Source organism: Cibotium barometz, chromosome 19 (genome assembly GCF_041138505.1).
Source record: "Cibotium barometz isolate CiBa-2024 chromosome 19, ASM4113850v1, whole genome shotgun sequence".
Lineage (NCBI taxonomy): Eukaryota > Viridiplantae > Streptophyta > Polypodiopsida > Cyatheales > Cibotiaceae > Cibotium > Cibotium barometz.
The window spans coordinates 39179638-39207105 of record NC_141064.1 but is presented as its reverse complement, the minus strand read 5'-3'; the positions used below and the strand labels follow the sequence as shown (position 1 = coordinate 39207105).

Here is a 27468-nt window from a genome sequence, read left to right as displayed (position 1 = left end):
TGTGAGGCGTACTTTTGTTGTCTTCTTTCAGCGTGCTGTTTTCTTCCACTTGTAAACTGTAAGAGATCGCGACTCGAATGCCTCTCTTCACAGGCTGCAAGAAGAAACGTTTTGCGGTTCCATTTCGATTTAAACAGCTTCAGAGTTCTGCGCATCTGCCCCTTTTTTAAATCAGGCAGAGTCAGCACCAGCAACTAGCAGCATTCGATAACTGCTTCACAGGTATTTTGTTCGCATCCTTTATGTTTCATCTGATGATGTTATGAAAAAAGAAGATAAGGGCTTCAGACTTATAAGGTTAGGGTTTTAACTTGAAAAGATCAGGGCTTCAGGTTCAAACTGTACAAGGCTTTCATTGCACAGGATGTGCTGAGAGAAACAGATCAGGGTTCAAACTGCACATCTGATGGTTGATTAGGGTTTGGAGAGCTCTGCACACATAAGCCAAGGGAAATTTTGGATGGACTACAGTAATCTGAGCCTTCTGTCACTGTCCTCCTTCAACCAGACACAGACCTTTATTATCCTTGTAATCCGCAGGTTCAGGGAGGCCCCCTTGCTTGTCTTGGCCTGGTTCACCACAGTCCTCGTCGGCATCTTCACATTTTCTTTCTTAATTTTGCAATGGCAGAGGAAATCTTCCATTCACTGGATGAAATTTGCTTATGCCAAGCGCAAGTCAAGGTCAGGAAAGACGTCAGCTGTGCCGCACACATGGACACAGGAGTCTGCCCAGAAGGTCCGCAGCTCATCTTCCTGCTGTGTTTGTTTGGAGTCTCTCACACCATCTCAGTCCCTCGGGTCCATTGTCTCCACCATCAGCCGCTGCATCATCTGCGGTGCCAGGGCTCACTTGAGCTGCTTTAAGAATGCACACCATGACTGCAAGAATGTTGCCATGGCTGGACAAGCCAAGGTCCTTCTTCATCAGTGGATAGAGAAATGGGATGATACAGAAGATGAGCCGGGTTTCTGTATGCATTGTGATGAAGCTTGCAGTGGCTCCTTTCTTGCTCCAGCTGCTGTCTGGCGTTGTACATGGTGCCAGCGGCAAGTGCATGTTGGTTGCCATGCTGGTTTACAACCGGAAGCAGATGATGTATGTGACCTTGGGCCATTCAAGAGGCTTATCATATCACCGCTCTCTGTCAAGGATCTAGGAGGCAAGAGCATGACTGGAGGATTTTTCAGCACACTTACTCATGGTGCAACAGAGATTGCATCAACAGTGCGTGGACAAATCAGAAAAAGGGGAGCCAAAAACAAACCTCATAGAGGTAGCTCCATCAGCAGTGCCTCTGACACCACCGAATCCACTGATGTTGCATGCGATCTTTCTCCAGAATCAGATGGTGATGCAGTGAATTCAGCTGAAGGCAAATCAGATGCTCATCTTGATGCCAAACTCAACAGTGCTCTAGACAGAACACGGTTCAAAGATGAATCTCTTCTTTCAGAGCATGGTAGCACGAGAGATGACCAAACACAGAGTACGAACTCAAAGGATGGCCTACATCAAGATGCTGAAAAAAGGTCCAGATATGCCCTGGTGGATTTGTCTCCCAATGCCAGACCTTTGCTGGTATTTGTGAACAAAAAGAGTGGGGCTCAACTTGGGGTGACTCTGAAAAGACAGCTGAATATGCTTCTGAATCCTGTACAGGCAAGGCTTTTTTGACCCTATGTGCTATATTTTGAACGTATTTCAAACTGTTCACTTACTTATATCAAAGGCAGTTTAATTGTTTATCATATTTTATTTGCAAGAAGAAATAAACGTCTAATCAAATAAAAGAAACACATCAAGTTTTGGACAAACCTAAATCCTAGGGCCCAAATCTGAAACATTCTTAGCTACATCAGCTGAATTCATCATATGTTGTAATGTATGGCAAGAATGTAGCTTCTCTCTCTTCTATCTCAACTAAGTTATCATTTGTTGCATGGATAGAGCTTCATACTTGTCTGGATAGGAGGCTTCAACCTGGCTTAAACTTGTGCATCTTCTTTCAATCCAGTTGAAAAGTGTGACCTTCAGCACACTTCCACGCTGATGACTAGGCTTGCGCTCTCGCTCTCGCTCTCGCTCTCGCTCTCGCTCTCGCTCTCGCTCACACACATTGTTATGTGCGTCACATCTGTGAGTGCTACATGGATATGGATCTCATCAGCACTGGCAGAACATGGTCCGATTTGGGCAGTTTGGACAGCCCATTAGGTGCCCAATACATGTGCCCATCGATGGGACAGCTTTTGGGGTACAATGTGAACAGGTTTTATGAAGTTTTCGAACCTGAAAGGTGCTGGCTGGCTTGAAAACGACCAGCAATCAGCCAACTATGAACCCTATATAAAGGGGGTTTCAACCCTTTTTCAAGCATCTCTCAGGTGTTGGCAAGAACCCCCACATAGAGGCAGCTCTAGGCAAGAACGCAAGCATCTGGAGAGCACGACCAAGCTGTGGATTCAGCAGTAGGTTGGCACGCATGAACGAGATGTAAGTCTAGATCCAAGAACCATTGTACATATAGTATTATATAGTAGAGTAGGGTTACAACAAAACAAATAGATATGCCGATGTAGGATATCCAAGTCGATGTTGAGGCACGAGATTTCCTGATGCCAAGCATACCACGGGGATGACCCACAAGTATCTCTCACTGGGCTAGTACCAAGTCCAATATCCATATCCAAATCCAAATCCAATGAATCCAAGTCCAAGCTCCAAGTTCCAAGTCCAATTCCAAGTTCAAGTCCAAGAATCACTTGCTCATCCCATGAGTAATCTCCACAACTCCTATAGCCTTGTCGATGAAGAAAACCATGTAAAAACTCTTTCTGGCAAGAAAATTGATATAAAACTTGTTGTAATGGTTTTTGAGCGATAAAAACCTCCAAAAAGTAAATTTTAGGGTTTTTGGAGCAGTTTTAGGGTTTTTGAAATTTTCAGTCCATACAGCTCTGCACATGTCCGTACAGCTCCATACACGCATCTGTATCGCCCATGCATATGCCCATACAAGTCTAGGACTGACCGTACATTGGAAAAGCAAGTTGGAGAAGGTGTTGATGGCGAAGAAGAAGCTCTCCATGATCATAATGATGCCCACCCACATGGCACACATACTCCACGATCTTCTTCATGATGCTACAAGAGAGGTTCAAGCCTTTTTATACTTGAAGAGGGCTCTACTTTTTACCAATAGCTTAACCAAGCTTTTGCTTATGCCTTTTTCCCTTTGCTTTCCACTTTATAATAAAATATTACGCACTTTTGTCAAAGTTCTTTAACTTTGCTTTTCTAACTTCAGGGCCTTGCTTTTCAGCCCTAGAGTTGCTTTTTGAAAAAGCGGCTTTTAGCTTTTTGGTCCGGCTTAGTCTCCTCTTGCCAGTGGTGCCCTTGGCTTGCAGTTAACCTAGTTTGAATTTTTGCTTTTTCTTGCTTTTTGACCAAGACTGGTGCTTTTTCTTCGGGAAACCTTACAGTCCCTGTCCCCATGCCTTCTTCCTTGTCTTTTGAGTATTGTTACATGCATTGCGGAAGCGTGATCTTGCTTAATGCTAAGCAAGAAACATTAACACTAATCTTGTTAACTTGCAAGCGGTGTTAAAGACTAAGGGTATCTTTAGGTAGAGTTTTTGCATGCTGAATTAGGGTTTGCAAGACAAAATTAGGGTTCCCTTGTTTTGCATTAGTCCAATCCTTGCATCAGCGTTTTCAGCCCCACTTCAATTTGCAAGGCAAGTTAGGGTTTGCGTTTTTGCATGGGCAACCAAATTAGGGTTTGTGTTCTTGCATTTGCAATCACCTTTGTGCATGTGTTTTAGGGTTCTATGCATAGGTGTTGCATGTAGCATTAGTTTGGATGCATAACTAGGTCAAGTCTAGGTAGGCAGCCATGGCATCCAAGAAAATGACTTGACCTTAGTCCACTTGACTTTTTGTGTCAAGGACATCCGTCAACATATCAAAATAATGCTTGTAATGGGAGTAAGGGAGCATTTTGACACTCGAGAGCATTGGGAGAGACAATTAGAGCATTATGAGAAACTTATTGAAGGACGAAAAGGAGAATTGGCAATAGCTGAAGAAGCGCGTCAAGCATGGCTTTGGGAAAGAAAAGCCCGTATCATCAAGATGGTGGCAGATAGTGTGATGAAGCAAGTACTGGCAGTGGCAAGTAGCAAAGTGGAGTCACCTACGACTTAGGGCGTCGATCCAAGTGAGGGAGATCTTTCAAGGCGGGAGGAGCTCGGGCCAGCATCATCGGATAGAGTCATGCAGTTGAGCACCGTCGCACTGCACACGGCTGCTCACTCACTTCTGGCCATTGGCACGGTTGGAGGTGGGTGGCTCTTGCCACAAGGACTCGCGAGGGGAGCTGGTGTCCTCCAGTTTGGAGGTTCTTCTCTTTGTATTTCTCCACATTTCGGTGGCAGTACCTCTCCTGCCCTCCTATAGATACCTTCATTGTAGTTGGAGCCCAGAGTATGCATATTCCAGGGCCCGGACTGATTGTCTTCACATGGAGGGCAGGATTCGTGCCCACCCGGCGAGGCTTCGCCCTTGGACTGATAGTGATTACTCTCCATTGAAACCACGCCCAAGACTCTTAGAGTGGATGGCAGTTCCAACAGTTGTTCACATTGGTGCGGGATTCTCAAAGAGGAGCTTCACAGAGCCATAGTTGGCGGATTCCTCCAGGAGCATCATCTATCCGAGGGCCGCACCCACTCCTACAGGAAGATTCTTCATGGCACGAGTGACCTTTTGGTCCCATGCTTTTGGCCCCTTCAGAACCCAGTGGGTATGTATTTCCATCAGCCGAGCAGTTCTTACCCGCAATGATGGATTTAGGCACTAGTCACTGGGAGAGCTCAGTGGGTGATTATCAGGATTGGAGAGGATAGAATGGGCTTCCTGAACCTCCATGCACCAAACACCGCAGCAGGTAGAGCCACTTTTTGGAGCATGGTTCGTCAATCCCTCCCGTGGGCCGATTTTGGGTGCATGGGGGGTGATTTTAACATGTTAGAGACGACGGATGATAGACCTGGAAGTGGCATGGTCATAGTTTCAGGCACGGAGTATTCGGCTTGGGAGGAGTTGACTTCGGCTTTGAGGGGATAGGACCCTTGGCATCTATCAGAGTTTGGGCGCAGCCTTGGGAGTCTGCGCTTCTCGCGATCTGCTAGGAGGAGTACATGTCATGTGCATGCACATGGACATGCTAATCCTTGATTTGCAGCAGATAAACAATTTGGGTTTAGGGCACTAGCCAAGCTCAGAAAGGCTCAGGAAAAGCTCAAGTTGGACACAACTAACGTCGGTCAGACATCACAAAGGTATACCTCTGGTCGGTAGGATTAATGAGATTAATTTGTCCATGGGAGCTAGCTGACAGGAGTCAGCCAAGGAGTCTGGCTCCCAAAAGCCTATAAAAGGCATAGTCTAGATCATTGTAGATTATCTCACTTCCCTATGGAGTTAGGTCATAGATAGGCTGATGATCCTTTTTGGCAAGCCAAAGGCCACAAAACATGTACCTTTTTGTACTATATGAATATACTGAATACACAGCTATCTCTCTCTCTCTCTCTCTCTCTATTCTCTGGCTATGTTGATTGTTCTTGCATCAAGAGTTCCTATGCAGTGCTTAGGGATGAAAGAAGACGACCCAAAGCTTCCGCATGTCACATTGGTATCAGAGCTTCAGGCTGATTGTGAGGGAGTGTTGCTGCCCATGGCCCACCCACCCTTATTGCATCGTGCATCACCCGTTTCTTGATCTTTTTGACCATGCAACATTGTATCAACATCAGGCTCAGCTATGCCAAGTGCTGTTGGTGCCGAGAAGAAGTGCACAGGTCCAAACCTTGGAGAAACTTAGTCACAAAAGCAAGCAACTTTTCGTGATAGAACTACTCCAAATAGGCTGTATCCTACAGATATAGCGCTGTCAAGTATCTTGATGAGGACTGAAGACACCCTGAAAAGGATCGGCAGCCTTGTAGAGCCCTCAAAGATGACAAAAAAGAGCATGTTGTCCACTGTTTACATTTCTATACAGTCCCAAACCAACCCCATATAGTCTTCATCCATCACACCTCCATGCCCAGAACACCAAAGGAGTACTCACTTAAAGAAGGCTGGACAACCTTATAAGTTATTCACATGGGCATGTACCTTAATTAAAACACGTGGACAAGCAAATTGGGCACTGGATAATCTCAGAAATATGCCTCATTTGTCCACTTAGCATCCATAGTTGAATAGTTTTTAAATTTCACAAGATACTGACGGACTACCTTGCCTTCAACAACTTTCTATTCTTTACGAAGAATTATGTGCTCAGGTTGTAATGTTTGCTAAAACGATCTATAATAGTCCATATAGCATCATTTCCATGTGCCGATTTCGGCAAATCCATAATGAAATCCATAGCAATGCTTTCCCATGGTTCCTGTGGAATGGGTAAGGGCTGAAGCAAACCAGGTGTCTTGTGTCTATCAAACTTGACTTTCTAACACACTATGCACTCTCGCACGATCCCTGCATAGAGCTGGCCAAAAGAAATATCTTTCCAAAGCCTGTGTAGTAGCCAGAATACCACGATGACCAGCATATGGCGGAGCATGACACTCTTCCACAACCTTTTGGCACTACCACGATGACTAGCGTATGGCGGAGCATGACACTCTTCCATAACCTTTTGGCGTAATTCACGCACTACACAAATACGATTCTGCATCATCAGAAACCCATCTCTAATCGAATAAGATGGGACAGCAGTACCATTATTTAAATCAGCCCAAATAAGCTGAAAATTTGTGTCCAAAGCATGCATATCTCGTATCCTTGATAAGTCCTGATGATAGGTGGAGTTACGGCATGCACTTGAGGCCTTTGTGACAAAGCATCTGCCACCAAATTCTTCTTGCTCGGGGCATGCAAAATTTGAAAATGGAACATGGACAAGAAGTTTGCCCACCCCTTAGATGCTTTTCCGAGAGTTTAGGCTACGTAAGAAAGTGCCGTAAATTCTGGTGATCTGTTTTTACCATAAATTCAGCCCCCAAAAGATAATACTTCCATGTTTGAAGGGCATGAATAATGGCTAACAACTCTTTCTCATAAACTTGCAAATACAATTCCGCATGTTGCAGGCGGCGGCTTTCGAAAGGCATTGCATGTTTCTCTTGGTTCAAAACAGCCCCCAAACAATTTCCACATGCATCACACTCGACCACAAAAGGTCTATGTAAATCTGGAATAATAAGAACTGGCCTTGATATGATGGCATCCTTTAACTTCGGGATCTGACCAACGGAATGCTGCTTTCTTCTTCGTTAGATCATGTAATGGCGAAGCTAAGAAAGCAAAGTGTCGAATAAATTGACAATAATAAGAGCATAAACCAATAAAGTTCTTAACTTGATGCACATTCTGTAGTTCTGGCCAATCCTTGATGGCTTGAATATTTGCGAGATCCATGCGTACTCCATCTTTGGAGACAATATGTCCTAGATAGTGAATTTTTGACAAGAAGAATTTACTCTTCTTCCCATTGATGAAAAGTTTATGTTTCCTTGGCTCTTCAAAAACAATGGCAAGATGCTCTTTATGTTCAGCCTCACTCTTTGAAAAAATGATAATATCATCAAAGAAAGTTCCTGTGAACTTGCGGTGAGGTCTAAAAATTCTGTCCATTATTCTATTGAAAGTGGCGGGAGCATTTGTAAGTCTAAATGGCACAACCAAATACTCATATAGTCCAAATGATGTTCAAAAAGCCGTTTTATGCACATCTTGAGTTACCACTCGAATATGTTGGTAACCACTCTTAAGATCAATGCGACTGAAACAGCAGTTCTCTCAAGTTTATCAAGAATATCATCGATTCAAGGAATCGAAAACCTGTCCTTGATAGTAATTTTGTTAAGGGTCCTATAATCAACACACATTCTGTATGTTCCATCCTTTTTCTGCACAAGTAAAACTAGAGAACAATAAGGCGAAGAACTTGGCCTTATCAACCCCTTCTCAAGCAAATCATTTACTTGAGTCATGATTTCCTCCTGTTGGGTAGCACTCACCCTATAAGGAGGTCGGTTAGGAGGAGAGCTTCCAGGGATTATGTCAATACAATGATTCTCTGGCCTCTCTGGGAGTAACTGTCTTGGTAGTGAATCAGCAAAACAATTAGCATACTCACTTAAGAAATCAATCTCATCTTGATCTATGGGAGTTATAGCATCATGCTCAACATTATCATATACAAAGACCAAGTAAGAACAAGTTGATTTCTTTATTGCCTTTGAAATAGATATATGGCTTACAACGGGTATGGTACTCCCAGTAGTACCCACATCAATACAAACTCCTCTACCCCTATGAGTAAACATAATTTTCTTTTCTTTGTGCAAGATCTTGGGATCCAAACGGTAATGCCAAGTATCACATCACATCCCGTAAGTGGTGCCACGAGGAAGTCTTCATGATCCAAATATCCCTGTATCTGTATGCGAAGCTTCCCTATGATGGGAGTGACCTTAACGTCCTTGCCCTCAAAGGCAGCATCTGCAAGAAAGTCCATGCCCAATTCCTCGGGCTTTAACCCAAGAGTAGTAGCCATCTATATGGATATGAAGTTATGTGTTGAGGCATTATCAAAAAGGAATAAAGCTATTTGGTCCTTTAACTTGCCCCAAGCTCTGCATAAGATTCTGCTCTTTTGTTCATGTGCAGTGTTACCCTAAACATTGGGTATAACATTCACACTCGGTTTGGCATCCTACACATTATTCTTTTTGAGATTCTGGGGGCATTGAGCTTTCATGTGATCTTTGCTCCTACATGTGAAGCACTTCCCCTCTCTCATGCAATAAAAAATATGTTGTTTGGATAGCTTAGGATCATCCTTTTTACCCCCCGGTTTCCTTTCTGAGCCTCCTTTTGCATCCTTGGACTCATTAGGCATAAACTTACATGGCTGTCCACTCTTTTTCTGCTCATTTCCAGCTCTGAATTTTCCCTTGTATGAGCTGAATTCTTGTCTTTTTGACGCTCCCTTACCATGCAACTCCTCAGAAATAGTGGTCGAGTATATGAGCTCTTGTAAGGTGTTGTGGGGATACATTGCAAGGCTCTTTTGAATGATTCGTTGCAGCCTTGACTCAAACTTTTTTTTTCTTCTCGTCCTCACTAATCGTCATGAAAGGTGTGACTTTGAGAAGAATCCGCCAAAACTTTGAAACATAAGAGGAAACGATTCACCTTCATCTTGTGTTAGCCAATCCCATTCCTTTCGTACATCCTTCTCGAAGTGAGGAGGAAGGAACTGATCATAAAATTGCTCTTTGAAAGTACTCCATGTACGGGCAACTGTCCTATCCAAAAGCTTTGCCATCCACCAATCACTTGGACTCTCTTTAAGATGCATACCCACATGCCTGAGCATAGATTTTTCGGTAAATTCCTCAGTGCAAAAGGCTATTTTAAATTGCCTTATGAAAGCAAGTGCCTTGGTAGTATCCAACTTTCCATTATGGCTCTCGAATTTGATGTCCTTGTCCCTTGACTTGAACTCTTTGGCCTTCTTGCTATGACGAGCATCCCGACACTCTAATACATCATCCTCCTCGTCATGTCTACGATGGCGATGGTGCCCAAATCTAGGGCTGATTTCCTATGTAACACCTTCCACTCTGGATGGAACTTTAGGAGCAGGAACATACCTAGAAGGTGGAGACACCACTGACAATGCATGAAGATCTTCTGGAGCTCTCACCGATCAAAAAGACCATCAAAGCTGAGCATATGGTTAAAATATATCTTGCACAAGTGTTCAAGCATAATGGAATGCCGAAGTCCATTGTGGGGGATAGAGATCGCAGGACTACAAGTCTCTTTTGGCACGCCTTATTTGATAATATGGGCACCAAATTGGACTTCTCACCCTCAAACGGATGGGCAAAGTGAAGCTGCAAATTTAGTCGTGTTGGATCTCTTGAAATGTTATGTGGCGGATTAAAAGTCTTCTTGGGAGAAGTACTTACCGCTTGTGGAATTTGCATACAACAACACGGTGCATGCATCTACGGGGGTAAGGCCTCGTTTGAGATTGTTTATGGTAAGGTGGTTTTGCCACCTATCCTTCGCACAAAGGATGAGATATTTGCAGCTGATGAGTATGTAAGAGACTTGGATATTGCTTTTGCTCAAGTGCGGACAGCCATTGCAAGGTCACAAGACAAGCATAAAAAGGCTACCAACAAGCATAGAAGGCAATTGGATGTTAAAGAGAATGATTGGGTATTGCTGAAATTTGAGAAAGCAAGACTTGCAAAGAGGCTTGGCAAAGAGGGTGCATATCCTAAGTTTGCAACCAGGTACTATGGGCCTTTTCGAGTGATCGAGAAGAACAATGAAGTGGCTTTCAGATTGACATTACCTAGTCATTGGCACATACACAATGCTTTTGATGCGAGTCTCCTTCGCAAGTATGTAGGGCCGGAGCCCAGTGAAACGGTCATTGAGGATCCACCAGAAGTGGATGAGCTTGAGGAGATCTTGCAGCCAGAGCAGATTGTGTATCACAAGGAACGCGAGCTTGCTGCAGGCAAAGTTGTCAGGTGTTACCTTGTGAAGTTTAAGAACTATCTTCCCATTGATGCTAAATGGGTAGATGAAGAGTTCTTCAGAGATTGCCCGCATGTGCTTCAGACATATTTAGATGCTTTTCAGTTACGTACAACTGTTTAGAAGCTAGGGGAGATGTCACCACTTGGCCACCCAATTGGTCCACCCGTGCTTTCTCATCATGTATGTACATTGGACTGGTGTCCATGGCAGTTGTATATGCCGGGGATTGATGCCACTCATGTGATACTGTGGACTTGGCTTTCCGTTGGGACTTGTCCCTTCGTGTACATGCCCGGAAATGCTTGGTGGATTGGTGTTCCATTGGGTCTGGTACCTTGTGTACTTGCTTGGAGCACGTCTATTTTGGTATAGTCTCATGAACGGAGATTGTCCATACCAATGCTACATTGCATAGCATCTTTATGTACTTGCTTGCAATTGAAATTGCATGCTGTTTTCATGCTTGCTTGACCAATGTGTAGTTCCAGGTAAGGAGACGCCCGCTCGCGAACCGTGCGTGTGAAACTGTCTGCTGACATGGTTACGTGGCATGTGACAGGTGATAAGTATTGGTCATAAACCTAGCCTTAGGAGTTAGCACTAATTTATAAGTGAGTGTGTACACACTTCATTAAGTTTTGGGCGACCAAAACTCACTTATAAATTATGACCAGCTCGATGTTCACACACATTGATGTCCTGAGGTGGACATAACCCAATGTCCACCGCCCAAACCTTATCCCCTTTGTACAAAGGGAGTAACCAGCCATGTCTCCACTCTAGCTTGCTCCACAAAGCACCTGCCTGCCACCTACACTGGACAACTCACCACCTCACTCTTCCTCCTCTCTCTAGAGATGGCGCCTCCTTCATGAGGGCTGTTGGGCTGCATTTTCTGCACATTCTCCTTCCCAACTCCATTTCCAAGCTTGCTAAGGTGTTTTTCAAGCTTCCAAGAGTGTTTCCGGATGCTAATCACTCTCCTACACACTCCCAATGACTGAAATTCAGCAAAACAGCTCTCAGGCCACTTGTCTAACTTTGGTCCACTTTCTTGCCACATGTCCCAATCTAAGAGATGGGTCCTTCCATAAACTTTATCTCTAAAAATATCCCAACTGGTAGACATTGTGTCATAGGCACTTTGCCAACTCTTGGTATCTCCTCAATTCCAGATATAATGACGCGAACAGAATTTCCATTGGAGTCGGGCCAAAAATAGCAACTCTCCTAAATATTAGGAGTGTGGTCCTTTGTATTCTAGGATAATCCCCCATTCCCAAAGCTTGTACTTTCCAAATATTTAGACATCCTGGAGTCCACTAGACTTCTTTCATACTGGAAAATGTCCAGACTGGTGACATCTGGTATCAAGGAGCCCCAAGTCTATAAATTGGAGCCCTCTCTCTTCATTAATAGAGGCTCTCTTGCTGCACACTAGCCTCTACCACCGTTACAAGCTGCCCTAATGATGGCTACTCTCTTTCTCTCTCTCTTGAAGGCTGCCCATGAGCTAAAATGGCAAGAGAAGGCTACAATGACAAGTGGAGAGCCACACAATAGCTGAAGTGACAAGTGTGAGGCCACTTGTCTCACTTTGATTCACTTTCTAACAAGTGTCAGGCCACTTGTCTCACTTTGCTCCACTTTCTTGCCACATGTTCGAATCTAAGAGATGGGTCCTTCCATAAACTTTATTTCTAAAAATATCCCAATTGGTAGACATTCTGTCATAGGCACTTTGCCAACTCTTGGTATCTCCTCAATTCCAGATATAATGACGCGAACAGAATTTCCATCGGAGTCGGGCCAAAAATAGCAACTCTCCTAAATTTTAGGAGTGTGGTCCTTTGTATTCTAGGATAATCCCCCATTCCCAAAGCTTGTACTTTCCAAATATTTAGACATCCTGGAGTCCACTAGACTTCTTTCATACTGGAAAATATCCAGGCTGGTGACAATTGGGTCCCAATTACCCTCTGCAGGGCCCCCCACCACGGATGGTGTATTTGCTTTATTAGAATGATGTGAATCTAAAAAGAAAATACAGAATTCTTGACCTTTCTTGGCTGGAAAATCCCTGCCCTTGACCTTCAGTTCTCTACCCCTTTGCTTGGCAATTCCCTTGGCTTATCTAGCCCTTGATTTGCTTGAGCTCTTGGTGAATAATGAGATGAATGAATGGGAACATGGGCTAGGCTATTTATACTACTCAATATGAGCAGTCGGCCAGTATACATCCAGGCGGCCAGCCTAAAAGTCCCACGACTTGTGAAAATCCAGCAATAAATGCTGAATTAAATCCCAAAAAATGCTGCATTTTCCCTACTACAGGCTGAGAAGGTGATGCGCCTGAATTCCAATGGCTGGGCAAGGCCTTTGCACACATCCCAAGGGTTGGGCAGCCTGTATGGGCTGCCCCATACTTGCCCTACAGACATGTAAAGGCTGTAAACTCTTGGAAGTTGCCTTATTCTTGCCCTAGGGCTGTCCTACAGCCCCTCCATGACTGGTGGGTTCAGCCTGGGCCTTCCTGGCCCTCATGGGGGTGGTTCCACACCATTCCCATGCCCACACTAAGATCCGGGGTAGCCCTATGGGCTGGCCCCTTGTTCTAAACACTAACTACTCAGTGATCTGGCATCCGGTACCATACCAGATACACAGAATCACTGACATTATTCTAGATGGAGACTCACAGCGCGGACTGGCACTGTTTCATGTGCAGGACAGTGCACACCTGACCTTAGACTCCTGTGCAGGACAATGCACACCTGACCTCGGACCAGTGAGATGGATCCCTGGCTGACTCGTCCCGGACTGGGCTCACATGGGACCAGTTCACCATCCCAGGTCCTGCACCTTCTGTACAGAAATGTCTACGTGGCATCCAAGTGCGGGATGCACGTGACATCCCCTTTTGCTTAACTTGACGGAAGCTGCATAGCCTCCAAATAATCTGTCAATAACGCCGGATAGTCTTCAAAAAACTCTTTGTCGAGCCATACCGCTTCATGAGTTCCTCGGTCGTGAAACTTCATGAGGAACTGTCCTAGTCTTCGGCCTGAGCCGTGCTTAAAACGGTGCAGAAGGATCTATTCTGGAACCATAACTTCTGCTTCATCCACAATGTCTGGTTCCGCTTCGTCTTTGACCTCTGAAGGGGTTGGACCTGCATATGGCTTTAACCAACTGACATGAAATACATCGTGCATAGTCCAACTCGGAGGTAGCTTTAACTGCATAGACACCTCATTAATCTTTTTCCGGATGGGAAAAGGTCCGAAGCTCCTGAAAGACAACTTTGGGCATCGCTTGCCCACCTGTTTCAGTCTTTGCTTCATAATCCGAAGATAAACCCAATCCCCTTCCGAAAACTTCATATCTCTTCGGTCTTTATTGGCTTGTCGAGTGTAGGCCTCTTGCGCTTTAGCCAATCTGTCTTTTACTGACGCTAAAATCTCCTGGTAAAGACTCCGTCACTCTGTTCGCCTCCGGTACTGAAGACGAAGTCCTGGTCAACAACGACTGGAAAGGTCTTCCAAACGCTGCCTCATATGGAGTCCTACCAATAGCTGAAGAAAAAGAATCATTTAAAACAGCTTGAACTAAAGGCAAATATGATTCCGAGTTACCTTGCTGATGGTGGACATAACACTTCAGCACATCAAAGGCCAACTGGTTGTATATCTCTGTCTGGCCGTCTGTCTGTGGGTGGAATGCACTGGAAAAATTCAACTTAGTATTAAAATTATCAAACAATGCCCTCCAAAAATGACTAGTAAACTTGGCATCTCGGTCTGACACTATGGTTCTAGGAATCCCGCCAATCGGGTACCAATGCCGAATGAACAACTGGGCAACATCCTCGGCAGTCACATTGGCCCTGCAAGGAATAAGCATAACAAATTTGCTAAACCTATCAACAATAGTTAAGCACTGCGTATTACGCTTACTCGGACTGGGAGGAAGATTTGTGGCAAACGTCTATCGAAATGTCCTGGAAAGGACCCTCAGGAATTGGCAAGGGTTGTAACAACCCTATCTTCTTTCCACGAGGAGCTTTCACCTTTTGACAAATGTCACAGCGTTGTACATATGTAAACACATCACGCCTCATCTTTCGCCAATAGTATTGCCGTTCCAATTTCTCCAGAGTCGAATTTATGCCCCTATGACCACCTGTAATGGCGTCATGGGCGTCATGGAGAAGAGCTACCGTGAACGACTTCATGACACATAATCAGCCTTTGTAGAAAAGCCAACCATCGCGTATCAGAAAATGGCATGGTCATGTGGCATCCAATGCCTGTTCCCACTGTGAACCGAATTCCTCGGAATCCGCCTACGTGTGCTTCATGTCCTCTAGTCCTATACCAACAAGATCAAGTCTAGTGGTCTGAATCGTACACACTTGTCCCTTCCTACGCAAAGCATCGGCCACTGGATTGGCCTTTCCTGGAAGGTACTCAATCATACCACCGAATTGCTGGAATATCCGACTCCAGCGGTGTTGTCGATCACTCCACTGTGCACTTGGCATTGTTTGAATCCAGCGTAATACTTGATGGTCAGTGCGAACCTCGAAGTCACGGCCATACAGAAAATGTTTCCAATGTTTCAAGGCCTGTATAACTGCTAGGAGTTCACGATCATAGACTGAGTAGTTCTTCTCGGCAGGCAGTAACTTACGAGACATGTAAGCTACTGGATGACCATTCTGTTGCAATACACCTCCAATTGCGATGTTACTCGCATCGGTGATCACCTGAAATGGGTCGTCCCACGAGGCAAGAGCTAAACAAGGCGCTTCTGATAAAGCCACCTTGAGGTTCTGGAATGCCTCCAACGCTCGTGGAGTCATTCGAATCTTTTGCCTTCTTGTTTTCACTCCCTTTAGCAGATCGGTGAGATCTGCTGAGGGGTTAGGAAACTTGTCGATGTGGGTGGAATGTGCTTGGCATATACCCACAAATGATCTGATGTCATAGGCTGTCTGAGGTACTTCCCAGTTGACAATCTCGGCCACTTTGGCCGTATCAAGTCGAATGCCTTCAGCACTAATTATATATCCCAAGTAATGCACCTGGAACAGATAAAATTATGACTTCTTTTCATTGACATAGAGCTCGTTGCTTTCCAGCAACTTAAGGACTTTCTCCACATCAATGTCATGCTACTCAACCGCAGCTGAAAATACTAGTATGTCGTCTAGAAATATGAACACACTTTCCAATCAAATCTCGGAAAACACGCATCATCATGCGGTTAAATGTAGCTGGGGCGTTCGTCAAGCCAAATGGCATGACCACAAATTCATAGTGGGCCCGTTCCGTACGAAAGGTTGTGTTGGGGATGTCCCCCTCCACAATCCGCACCTGGTGGTACCCACTTTTTAAATCCAGTTTCGAGAACACATTTGCTCCATTCAGCCTCTCGAGAATATAGTCAATTCGAGGCATCGGGAATCTGCTCTTGATAGTCAGCTTGTTGAGTGCACGATAATCGACACACAAACGGGAAGACCCATCTTTCTTCTTGACAAATAAGATTGGTGGTGCAAATGGCGACATGCTAGGGCGGATGAAGCCAGATTGCAACAATTCTTGGAGTTGGTGGTCCAACTCCGATTCCATTGCCTTGGAAAGGCGATGTGGAAACTTGCTCGGGGGTTCCGAGCCTGGGAGGAGGTCTATCTTGTGGTCCTCCGGTCTGGACGGGGGAAGCTGGGGAGGGAGGTTGTCCGAATAAAAATCTTTTGGAACTTTTCATGGAGAACCGAGTACTTCTCGGAAGCACTGGCCACCGTCTGGGCTGTCTGGATGTAAATCATCGCACACTGTGCACCTTTCCTGACTGCTCGCTTAGCCTGCAAGTGGCTTATGAGAGGAAAGTTCAGAATTCCTGGCTCACACTTAATGGTCACCGGGGCTTTTGACACATTCCGATTGATCTGGAACGTGTGCTTGTCCCACTTGACATCAGGAAGAAATTTGTGAAACCACTGAATACCCAAAATTATGTCTGCTCCTATAAGAGGGGCAACCATAAAGTCACGCACAAACTCTATGCCCTGAATCACTAACTTAGCACCTAGAGCTTCATACTTGACGCTCGTTGTCATGCCTGTGCTAAAACCCTCAACCTGTTTGTCCATTGAAGTCAGCTCGAAACGGGCACACCTAGCGGCCTGTTCCGTGACCACATCCTCCGTGCTGCCGCTGTCAAACAAGACAACGATTCTCTGGCCACCTATGTAGCCAAAGGACTTGAGCAATTCGTTGCGCTCATACTCCTGGTCATGGGCGCCCTTCTGCTTATCTTCGAGCTCTCGGCTAATAATTGCTCCAACTGAAGCACTGCGGTTTGAAGAACTAGGGGTAGCCGCTGGGGTCTATGTGGGAGCTGAGCTCACCACGGAAGCTGTGGAGGTGGTGGCGACGGGCTTTGGAGGCTTCTTAGGACAATCCCAAGAAGTATGTTCTTTTGTATGACAAAAGAAACATCTACCCTTCTTCTTGTACTGAGAAAGTTCCTCAGCACTTAACTTGCCACCTGTCTTGCCTGCCTCCACTTTCTGGTTAGGAGCAAGTTTAGACGCATTGTTTGAGTTCTTGGAGCCAGAGGCTCCTGGGCTCTGTCCTGGAGAAGACCCTGTCTGGTTCTGGCTTTTGCTCCCCGAGGCGGTAGCCGTGGGAGAAGTGCGCAAGCGAGAGTGCGTCTTCAAAGGTGGCTGGCCTAAACATACGCACCTCCCATTGGATTTGCGTGTCCAGGCCATACAAAAACTGCCCTTTCTTGTTCGTTATCAGATAAGCCTAATTGCAGACATAAAGTCGAAATTCTATTGGCAAACTGAAGGACTGGTTGCGCGTTCTGACGCGCTCCCTTGCACTCGTCTTCGAGTCGCTCAAGGTAGTGGGGCGGTAGAAACCGCTGCTTAAGGATGCGGACAAACTCGTCCCACACATAAGCTGCCATACCTGCTCTGGTGTGGGCATGAGCCCACTGAGTCCACAAGGAATGGCCTCACCTTCCAAGTACCAACTGGCTAAGATCACTCTGTCAGTATTTGTTTTCCTAACTACGGCAAAGTAAGCTTCAAATTGATGTAACCATGAATAGAGAGTTGTGGGATCGAGTTTACCATTATACTTACTGAAGCTCATTTTCTCGGGAAAATGATTCGAGGGCGCCGCCGGTGTCAATCTGGTGTCCAATGCTTTGAGGTAACGCTCGTGTTCCACGCGTCGCATGGCTTCGTCTTCTCCTCGTCGGATCTCCAATGCACGCATCTGCAACTCAAGCAAAGAGCTTGGCTGCGGCTGTGACCCTGTGAGAGGGTTCCTGAGTCGAGGATCTGGTATCTGGGATACGGAAGGAGAGGGAGGAGGAGATGGAAAACGCGATGCTGGAGAGCGGGTACGCTCCTCCAAAGCCAAGATCTGCGCCTTCTGCTCATCCAACTTGGCTGTCTGTTCTGCGATTGCTCGCATCATCTGCTGGAACATGTCTGTGACACTCAAGCCTGGTGCCCTAGCTAGGCTGCCTGGTGCACTCTGGTCCCATGGTTCTTGGTCTCTCTTGTCGTCGAAGCTCGCCATAGCAAGAAAATGCAATTCCTTTCCGGAACGCAATCTGACCATCCACTCTCTGTGTGGGAGACGTCCGGAGGCTTCCGGAGGCTAAAAACCAACCGTCCTTCGAGGAACAGGAGTCACTCCGAAGGGGTAGCCCACCGGCGTCTAAAAACCAACCACACGAGCGAGAGAAAATTCTGGTTTCTTTGCTGAATCTTTGTACTTGAAGTAGGCTCTGATACCACTGTAACTTCAATACTCAGAAATCAGCACTCTTTTCGCGACGGATATTAACGCACAAACTGAAAGGAGAAGTGCAGAAAATAGAGAGAGAGAGAGGGAGAGATGGAGAGGACATAGTATTGGGTCCCTATTACCCTCTGTAGGGCCCCCACCACGGATGGTGTATTTGCTTTATTAGAATGATGTGAATCTGAAAAGAAAATACAGAATTCTTGACCTTTCTTGGCTGGAAAATCCCTGCCCTTGACCTTCAGTTCTCCACCCCTTTGCTTGGCAATTCCCTTGGCTTATCTAGCCCTTGATTTGCTTGAGCTCTTGGTGAATAATGAGATGAATGAATGGGAACATGGGCTAGGCTATTTATACTACTCAATATGAGCAGTCAGCCAGTATACATCCAGGTGGCCAGCCTAAAAGTCCCACGACTTGTGAAAATCCTGCAATAAATGTTGAATTAAATCCCAAAAAATGCTGCATTTTTCCCTACAGGCTGAGAGGTGATGCGCCTGAACTCCAATGGCTGGGCAAGGCCTTTGCACACATCCCAAGGGCTGGGCAGCCTGTATGGGCTGCCTGATACTTGCCCTACAGCCATGTAAAGGCTGTAAACTCCTGGAATTTGCCTTATTCTTGCCCTAGGGCTGTCCTACAGCCCCTCCATGGCTGGTGGTTCAGCCTGGGCCTTCCTGGCCCTCATGGGGGTGGTTCCACACCATTCCCATGCCCACACTAAGATCCGAGGTAGCCCTATGGGCTGGCCCCTTGTTCTAAACACTAACTACTCAGTGATCTGGCATCAGGTACCATACCAGATACACAGAATCACTGACATCATTCTAGAGGGAGACTCACAGCGCGGACTGGCACTGTTTCATGTGCAGGACAGTGCACACCTGACCTTAGACTCCTGTGCAAGACAATGCACACCTGACCTCGGACCAGTGAGATGGATCCCTGGCTGACTCGTCCCGGACTGGGCTCACATGGGACCAGTTCACCATCCTAGGTCCTGCACCTTCTGTACAGAAATGTCTACGTGGCATCCAAGTGCGGGATGCACGTGACATTAGGAGTCGTAGGCAGCAGGTAGCCAGGCATCGGCATGAAGGCCAACAAGTTTGGGCACACATGGAAGTAAGCGCAGCATAGAAGGAATTTCATTCATGAATATTTGTCCAGGAGCTGGCCGACCAGCAACCTCAGCATGTATATAAGTTAAAGCCATCATTTACATTATTTCATTCAGCAATTCAGTCATTCATCAGCATAGAAGTCAATAGAAGTCATGTAGAAGGGTCAGAGGTTACTCCTTTGGGGTTGACCAAGGGCCTACATAATGTACAATCATTCAATAACCTTTTTGTACCATATAAATAAAGAAAACCTGACACCAACTATCTCTCTCTTCTTCTCTCTCATGTGTCTTAATCATGTTTAAGCAGCATCTTGTTCTTAATCAGGCTTAAAGGCTGTGGATCAGTGCAACAAGGCTTCTGTGCATGCAACATCGCCCTCGTTCTTCTACAAATACCACTGGAGGTACTAGATTCAAAGCGGGCAACAACTGAATGGCATTTGTAATTAAGGGTGGAGGGTTGGGGGTGGCTTCTGTTGGGTATTTCGGAGTTAGTTGGTGTGTCCATTGGTGTGAACCGCCCTTATTAAGGTCTAGGTCAAAAGATGAGGCTTGATGCCTATAAAACAATGTACTAGGGTGGTTCTTATATTCATTTGAGGTGTGCAACATCTCTCTTTCATGGTCTATCACATCTCTCTCTCTCTCTCTCTCTCTCTCTCTCTCTCTCTCTCTCTCTCCTAGAGGATCGAGATATGCCATGACAGCAGAGGATGAGAGTAGAGGCAAGGAGGAGGACACAGGGCCATTGGGAGAGTCACCATATGCAGCCCTTTCAGATGAGATCATACATGGGGCCAGATAACACCAGATATGGTCATCACTTACTTGAGCTGGGAGCGCGACACCATCTAATTATTTATAATGGGATGACACAGTGGCAGGATTCAAGAGCACTGACATGCTTTCCACGATCAGGGGGGGTAGCACAGTGGACTACATCATGGGATCCATGGAGACCACACAGGCAGTGACATCTTTCACCATCCCCCCCTGTCCTATTGGTGCGGATCACACGTACCTCTTACTGTCACTGGCGAGCTCCACACTAGCACCCACACAGCCCACACAGGCATCGCATACAACTTTCTACTTCACCCATGACTTGGCAGACATATATGAGCATCATGTATATGACGGGCTATTCCATATGGATCCCCTATCACCTCTAGACACACTCACCACCCAGCTGTCATCTCTACTACATACGGCCGCCACCCGCACCCATCATACACACATTGCACACACAGATAGATCTGGGAGCATGCCCTAGAATCGGTGGTATGATGATGAGTGCAGAGAGCTATATAGACACCTCCGTGCCTAGAGAGCACTGGGGACCATTACACAGAGACAGGCGAGCCGACAGATGAGGATCCTCACACGTTGTAAGAGGCATGCATATGAGGAGGCACAGTACTGGGATATATACTACCTACTCATGAGCAGAGATGCAGACACTGCATGGCGCAGGATGAGAGAGCCTCGCCCTCGTACCCCGATTGAGGATCCACACACATGGCACACATATGCAAAGAGCCTCTACCATATCCCTCAGCAGCCGCCCATACCACAGCCACAAGAATCCCGCCCTACCACCTCTACTTTCTTTACCGCCTTGATGGTAGAGAGAGCTATCCGCCGGTTACAGCATGGGAGATTGGCTGACCACACAGGTATAGAGTGTGAGCATCTTATTTGTGCAGCTCACACACTCGGACCCTTTGTTGCTCACCTCTTTAATAGGGCACTAGTAGAGGGCCTACCAGAGCTAAGTGGACTATGCACACCATCGTGCCTCTCCACAAAGCAGGAGACATGCTAGACCCCAGCAACTACAGGACTATCATGATTGGTCATACATTGGCCAAACTTTATGGCGCAGTGCTCGAGGCAGAGTTGAGCTCATATGCAGAGAAGGAGGGACTGCGAGCACCAGGGCAGGCTGGATTCCGACGAGCTTTCTCCACTATTGACCATATATTCACTCTGAGATGTCTGATTGACTAGGCTAGGGCACGGGAGAAGAGATTATATTGCTGCTTTGTGGATTTCCGCAAAGCATTTGACACGGTGCCACGAGAGAGACTCTTCCAGCGCCTACAATCATTGGGGATCCCATCAGAGATGGTTTGGGCATCTATGCTTTATATGAGCAGGTCTTCGGGCGCATACGATGCCCCTGGGGGCTATCTGATGTTATTGCTAGTACCATAGGTGTGAAGCAAGGATGCCCACTCTCTCCTACACTATTTGGGCTATACATCGATGAGGTGGCTGACTTCATTGGTCACGGTGGTGGGGCGGGGTAGACATCTCAGGTACCATAGTCCACATTATGCTATATGTAGATGATATTATTCTGGTCTCTGAGTCGCAGATGGGACTATAGCACCATCTCCATGCACTCGATGACTTCTGCACACAGAGGGGGCTTACAGTAAACCTTGGGAAAACCAAGGCCATGATTTTCCACACCTCAGGGCCGGTTCGGACGACAGGCCATCTTCACACTAGCAGGAGGACAGGTAGAGGTGGTAGACTCATATGTGTACCTGGGGATTACATTTACGACTCCGCCAAGAAGATTTACTATGGCACAGGCATCCAAGGATAGACTGACACGCGGGTATGCAGCTCTGGCCATGCTAGAGAGACAGTGTCACCAGGCACACTTCCAGGAGCCCCGCACGAAGGGGTGGTTGTTTGACACACTCACCCCTGCTTTGATGTATGCTGCAGCAGTATGGGCACGTGGGCTCGCCACCTCCACATGGTCTCAGATAGAGAGGCCTCAGGTTCTGATGCTCTCACGGATGATCCGCAGCAAACCCTCTGTCCCACATGACATTATCCAGACGGAGTTTGCTGCACCTCCTATGCTAGTAGAGGCCCTCTTCCAGATGATCTGCTTCATACAGAGGATCAGAGATATGCCATCAGATCGACTCTCACATAGAGCTTTTGAGGCGTCCAGGCAGCTCGCAGAGAGTGGAGATAGGAGATCATGGTATTCACAGATGATACAGTGGCTCACTCAGCATGGTCTTGACATAGATCACCTGCCACCTTTCCAGTATGATATACATGCACCACACATCCAGCTCTCTCACAGTGAGAGGAATAGAGTCCTTCGGCAGGATTCATGGCAGCGATACACTCAAGAGACTTGGATTACACCCAGTCAGCCTCCACCGCCGAAGATGCTATACTACAGAGATCAGTTTATGCGTATCTCCACGGATGGATTCATACAGAGACCTGGATACATGGATGTGTACATGCCTCACAGTGCCCGAGTGGTGATTGGCCAGCTCAGAGTGTCATCACACCAGCTTGAGATTGAGGCAGGTAGGGCAGCACGGATCCCGAGAGCAGAGAGGATATGAAGACTATGTCAGGAGGAGGTTGAGAGTGAGGAACATTATGTATGCAGTAGTGTGCCTGTGTGTGTGAACAGCCTCTAAAAGGCTAGATATTGTGTGTGTGTGTGTGTGTGTGTAGTAAGCAATGATATCAGCACGTGCCATGTGTCACTGTTTCAGTCTGTGTGATTAAGTCACAAGATATGGCTCTAAGCCTATAAAAGCATTGTACTCGGTGAAGGATTTACATCACCATGATCATTGAGTCGTACAACACTCTGAGCTTCGTTGTCTCAATCTCTGCATACACTCGCACCATGGTTGTCTTTCATCCACCCTAGCCTGTGCAAAAGTAAGAAGGATTGCACCAAGTGAGAGGCTGAGAAAGCCACCAAAGCGTCGTCCTCTACAGTGGCCATCCCCGAAGCTGTTGGCATTCACAGATCAAGCTATGGAGGGTGAAAGATATCCATGATGTGAGTGTGAAAAGAGATGAGGATTCAAGGATAGAAGTTCAAGCCATGACAATGGTGAAGAGAGAGAGAGAGAGAGAGAGAGAGAGAGATACATTGCACAACTCAAATGATATTCATATGAATATAAGAACCACCCTAGTACATGCTTTTATAGGCATCCTTTGACCTAGACCTTAGTAAGGACTGTTCACACCCTAAGGGGGTGTTCACACCAATGGACACACTAGCTAACTCCGAAATACCCAACAAACCCTCTTTCCGAGAGATGGAGGTGACACCTAACAAACGTTCATTAGTTTCAGTACTCCAACACTAGCTTCATCTCTCTCTAATGACACTATATGCTCTGCATCACATACTAAGGGGTGGTTCTAATTAGTGTGCTAATTTTCTATGAATCTTTAATAGCTGATGTAGGGTTTATCGCTGAATACTTGTATTGAGAAGATCATCAATGTTTCACTCTATGGCTAGCTGCTCCTGAAGGGAGGCTATGTTTGAAGTTCTGTTTTGTGTGTGTGTGTGTGCGCGCGCGCGTGCGCGTGCGCGCGTGTTTTTTTTTTTTTTTTTGGGAAAGAGTGATGCGGCCATCACCTGGAGTAAGGAAGAGACCTGGTCAAGCTGAAAGAAGGCTGCCCACAACAGTAATCAGTTTAGTTTTAGCAATATTTTTTGTTATTTATTTTATTGAGCAGTGCAGTTCTTATGGGGTAAGGTAGGATGGGACACACCTCCAAATGCTAGAGAAGAGTGTAGGGCTCTTTAAGGTGCCGTTTGCTCTTGCTTTGCTTCTCAGGGTGCGAAGATTGTTCTCTTGTTGTAAGATGATCACTAAGTCTGTTTTGCATGCAATGTTGATTTGTCTGTATTTTGACTCATTCTTCATGTGCATGATTCGAAAGAAGATTCATAACCTAGGAACATGTGCATCGAAGGCTCATTTAGAATCTTGTCTAGAAGATTGGATTCATCAATATGTGTGATCCTCACAGTTTACCTGCACGAGGAGGAAGCCTCGTGTGTCTCTAGTTTACCGTTTGAGGTCCTGTGACATGATTGTTCCGTCAGGCTTTTCAACAAAGTCAACAAAATGCTCATGTGGGCTACTTGAACCAAATGCTTTGTTTGTTTTGAGGTTTGGAAGGTTTTGGAAGTAGAAGAAATGCCACAAGGTCTTTTGTAGAACTTGACATATACAAAATGTTTTTTTTGTATATGCTGGAGGTATTGCTAAAAAAATTTGTGCAAAAAATGCATCTGATCAGGTGGGGCTGTTACAATTAATCGTATGCCTGCTTTTTGTGCCCATTCACATGTTCGTGTCGGGGAGGCCTTGTCATAAACAGCAGTTAATCCTGATGCTCATGGACATGTTTATCCTTGATGGCTGGTATATGGCCAGATTTAGGGGCATATTTGGACCTGCTTTTGCAGCTATACTGCAAAGCTGCAAGATTTTTAGCAGTTTCTTAAGCCTACGTTTATGTTAGACAGCCTAGTATTTGCGTTTTTGCTAGTATTCATTTTCTAATTTTCAGTTTCTTGAAAGTGGCCTCGAGCCTTGAAATTTAGAATGAGCAGCTCTTTGTTCTAGAATTTGAACCTTAAAAGTAGACTGACTGAACGTGTATCCATGCTTTTTTACAGGTTTTTGAGTTAAGCTCATCCGAGGGTCCAGAAATAGGGCTGGCTTTTTTCAAAAACGTGTCACATTTTAGGGTGCTTGTATGTGGTGGTGATGGCTCTGTGGGTTGGGTTCTTGATGCAATTGAAAAGCAAAACTATGATTCTCCTCCACCTGTTGCCATTCTCCCTATAGGGACTGGAAATGATCTTGCCAGGGTTCTGTCATGGGGTGGGGGTTATGGAGCTGTAAAGAGGCAAGGTGGGCTAACAATGGTTTTGAGTCAAATCGACCATGCTGCAGTGACGATGCTGGATAGGTGGCAGGTCACAATAACTCAGAAAAGCTACAATGACTGTAGAGAATCCAAGAAAATGACCAAGGGCATGAATAACTACATAGGTGATTACATCATAAAAGTCTCTAGTGTGAGTCATAAGAAAACTGTGTAGCCTTTGCTTCCAGTGTCCCCATTTCATGTCTACTAGCATGGCCTGAGAGGGATGGTGCATCAACGTTTTGAGTTTTGGATTGTTAGGTATTGGATGTGATGCAAAGGTGGCGTTGGACATCCATTTGTTGCGAGAAGAGAGCCCTGAGAGGTTCTACAGTCAAGTAAGAGTTTTTTTCTTTTACTGTTTGACTGAGTGGATCATTGAACTACTGTGTGGTAACCCTTTGTGGCAATGAGTAGATAGAACACATGCTTATTTACATTGGCAGCTTCAACTGAACAGTTCATGAACAAAATGCTTTATGCAAAGGAAGGTGCCAGAGACTTTGTGGATAGAACATGTGCTGACTTACCGTGGCAGCTTCGCTTGTATGTGGATGGCTTAGAAGTGCAAATACCAGAGGTCATGCTCAAACACCCTTTGGTCTTCTTTCTCGGTGAACTAGTGCTGTGTAAGGTTTGTTGATGGTCTTTCACTAACATGTAAGTCCACAGGATATCGAGGGTGTTCTTGTAATAAACATTGGAAGCTACATGGGAGGTGTTGATCTATGGCAGAATGAAGATGACCTGGGTGATTTGCTTCCACAGTCTATGCACGACAAGCTTCTTGAAGTTGTAGGAATTTGTGGAACGTGGCATTTGGGGAAGCTCCAGGTAAGTGCATGTACGCATTTAATGCCCCCTTAGGAGGTGGTTCACAAAATGCTCAGTGAAATATTTATTGCTTGTGCAGATGGGGTTTTCAAGCCCACAACGACTTGCACAAGGTCAATCAATACGGATTGATACAGACTCAGCTTTTCCGGTTCAAATCGATGGGGAGCCTTGGATACAGGAGCCTGGTATTCTAGAGATCAGTCACCATGGGCAGGTATGCTTTGCAGAACTCCTCCTTGGAATCCTTGTTTTGGCTGAGACGAAAACTTTGGGAATATGCTGATGAGTCGTGATATGGCTATAAAGGCCTTTATGTTGAAGCGGACCGCAGAGGAACCATTGGGACATGCAGCAGCAATAATGGTGGATGTGTTGGAGGATGCCGAATGCAAGGGCCTTATCAATGCAGCACAGAAGAGGGCTCTTCTTCAGGAAGTGGCCCTGCGGCTTTCCTAAACAAAGGCTGTGAAGTGCTGTGCTTCAGAGCAAGAGTTTAGATCACCATTTGTAATGCTTTTGGCATAGAAAAGAACTCATAATGGTTTCCAATTTATTCAGGAGGAGAATCGTAGTTTTGCTTCTCAGTGTTCAAGGCTGAAAGTTGAACTTAAGTTTGTTTGTGTAAATACTGAGAAGTTGTACCACCTGCTTGCCCGTAAATCCCTACACTTACATACCTACACTAAAGGAATACTTATCTGTAAATACTTTGGTTCAAGCCATATCCTTATAATGAAGCTCTCTCTCTCTCTCTCTCTGGACATGGTAATATGCCAGGTAGATCAAAGGACTGTCCTGTCTTATAGAGTGCCATCTGCCAGCCCATTTATAAAATGGATACACCTGGTGTTGATGGTGGCTGGGATGGTCAGGACTCGGGTGTAGAGGTGGCTTTACAGCAAATCAATTGCCTGGTGAGAATTCTATCCGATATTGAAGAGCAATAGCCATTTGCCATGTTCCTGCACAGAAAGATGGCACTGGTTTGTTGAAACTCTGGGGTCCCATCCAGGTGCAATGAGTCAACTCTGCCCACCATTTTACAAGGGAGTTGGCGAGAGTTTATCTTGAGGGTTAGGATTCCTTGGAAAAATTACATTTGAGAGCCACGATGAATGGTGTTCTTGATATGGATGAATACTTGAATTGGGTTGTGGGCAGCAAGACGATAGTTTCAAGCCTCTCTGGAGCATTCAAGCGGAAGTGGAAATGATTATTTTGAAAGACTGCACGTTTGAAATTATAAAGACCATTGCAAGAGGAATGCTACCATTTGCAAGATGGTA

The 27468-nt window shown here is 45.8% G+C and overlaps 1 protein-coding gene across 3 annotated transcripts; it reads left to right on the top strand.

The window, feature by feature from the left end:
- LOC147628566 (diacylglycerol kinase 1-like) lies at window positions 1-26935 on the top strand. 3 transcript variants are annotated; one of them, XM_086813762.1, is made up of 8 exons: window positions 1-222; window positions 320-1663; window positions 25092-25470; window positions 25607-25683; window positions 25806-25925; window positions 26018-26179; window positions 26259-26396; window positions 26489-26935. In XM_086813762.1, the coding sequence occupies exons 2-8, from the start codon at window positions 461-463 to the stop codon at window positions 26636-26638; spliced, it is 2229 nt and encodes a 742-aa protein (XP_086669888.1). In that variant the 5' UTR covers window positions 1-222; window positions 320-460; the 3' UTR covers window positions 26639-26935. The 3 variants fall into 3 exon arrangements, with proteins under 3 accessions (XP_086669888.1, XP_086669889.1, XP_086669890.1); XM_086813763.1 differs by having other exon boundaries at window positions 4-222; window positions 333-1663; XM_086813764.1 differs by having other exon boundaries at window positions 7-222; window positions 325-1663.
- The last annotated feature ends 533 nt before the right edge of the window (window positions 26936-27468 follow it).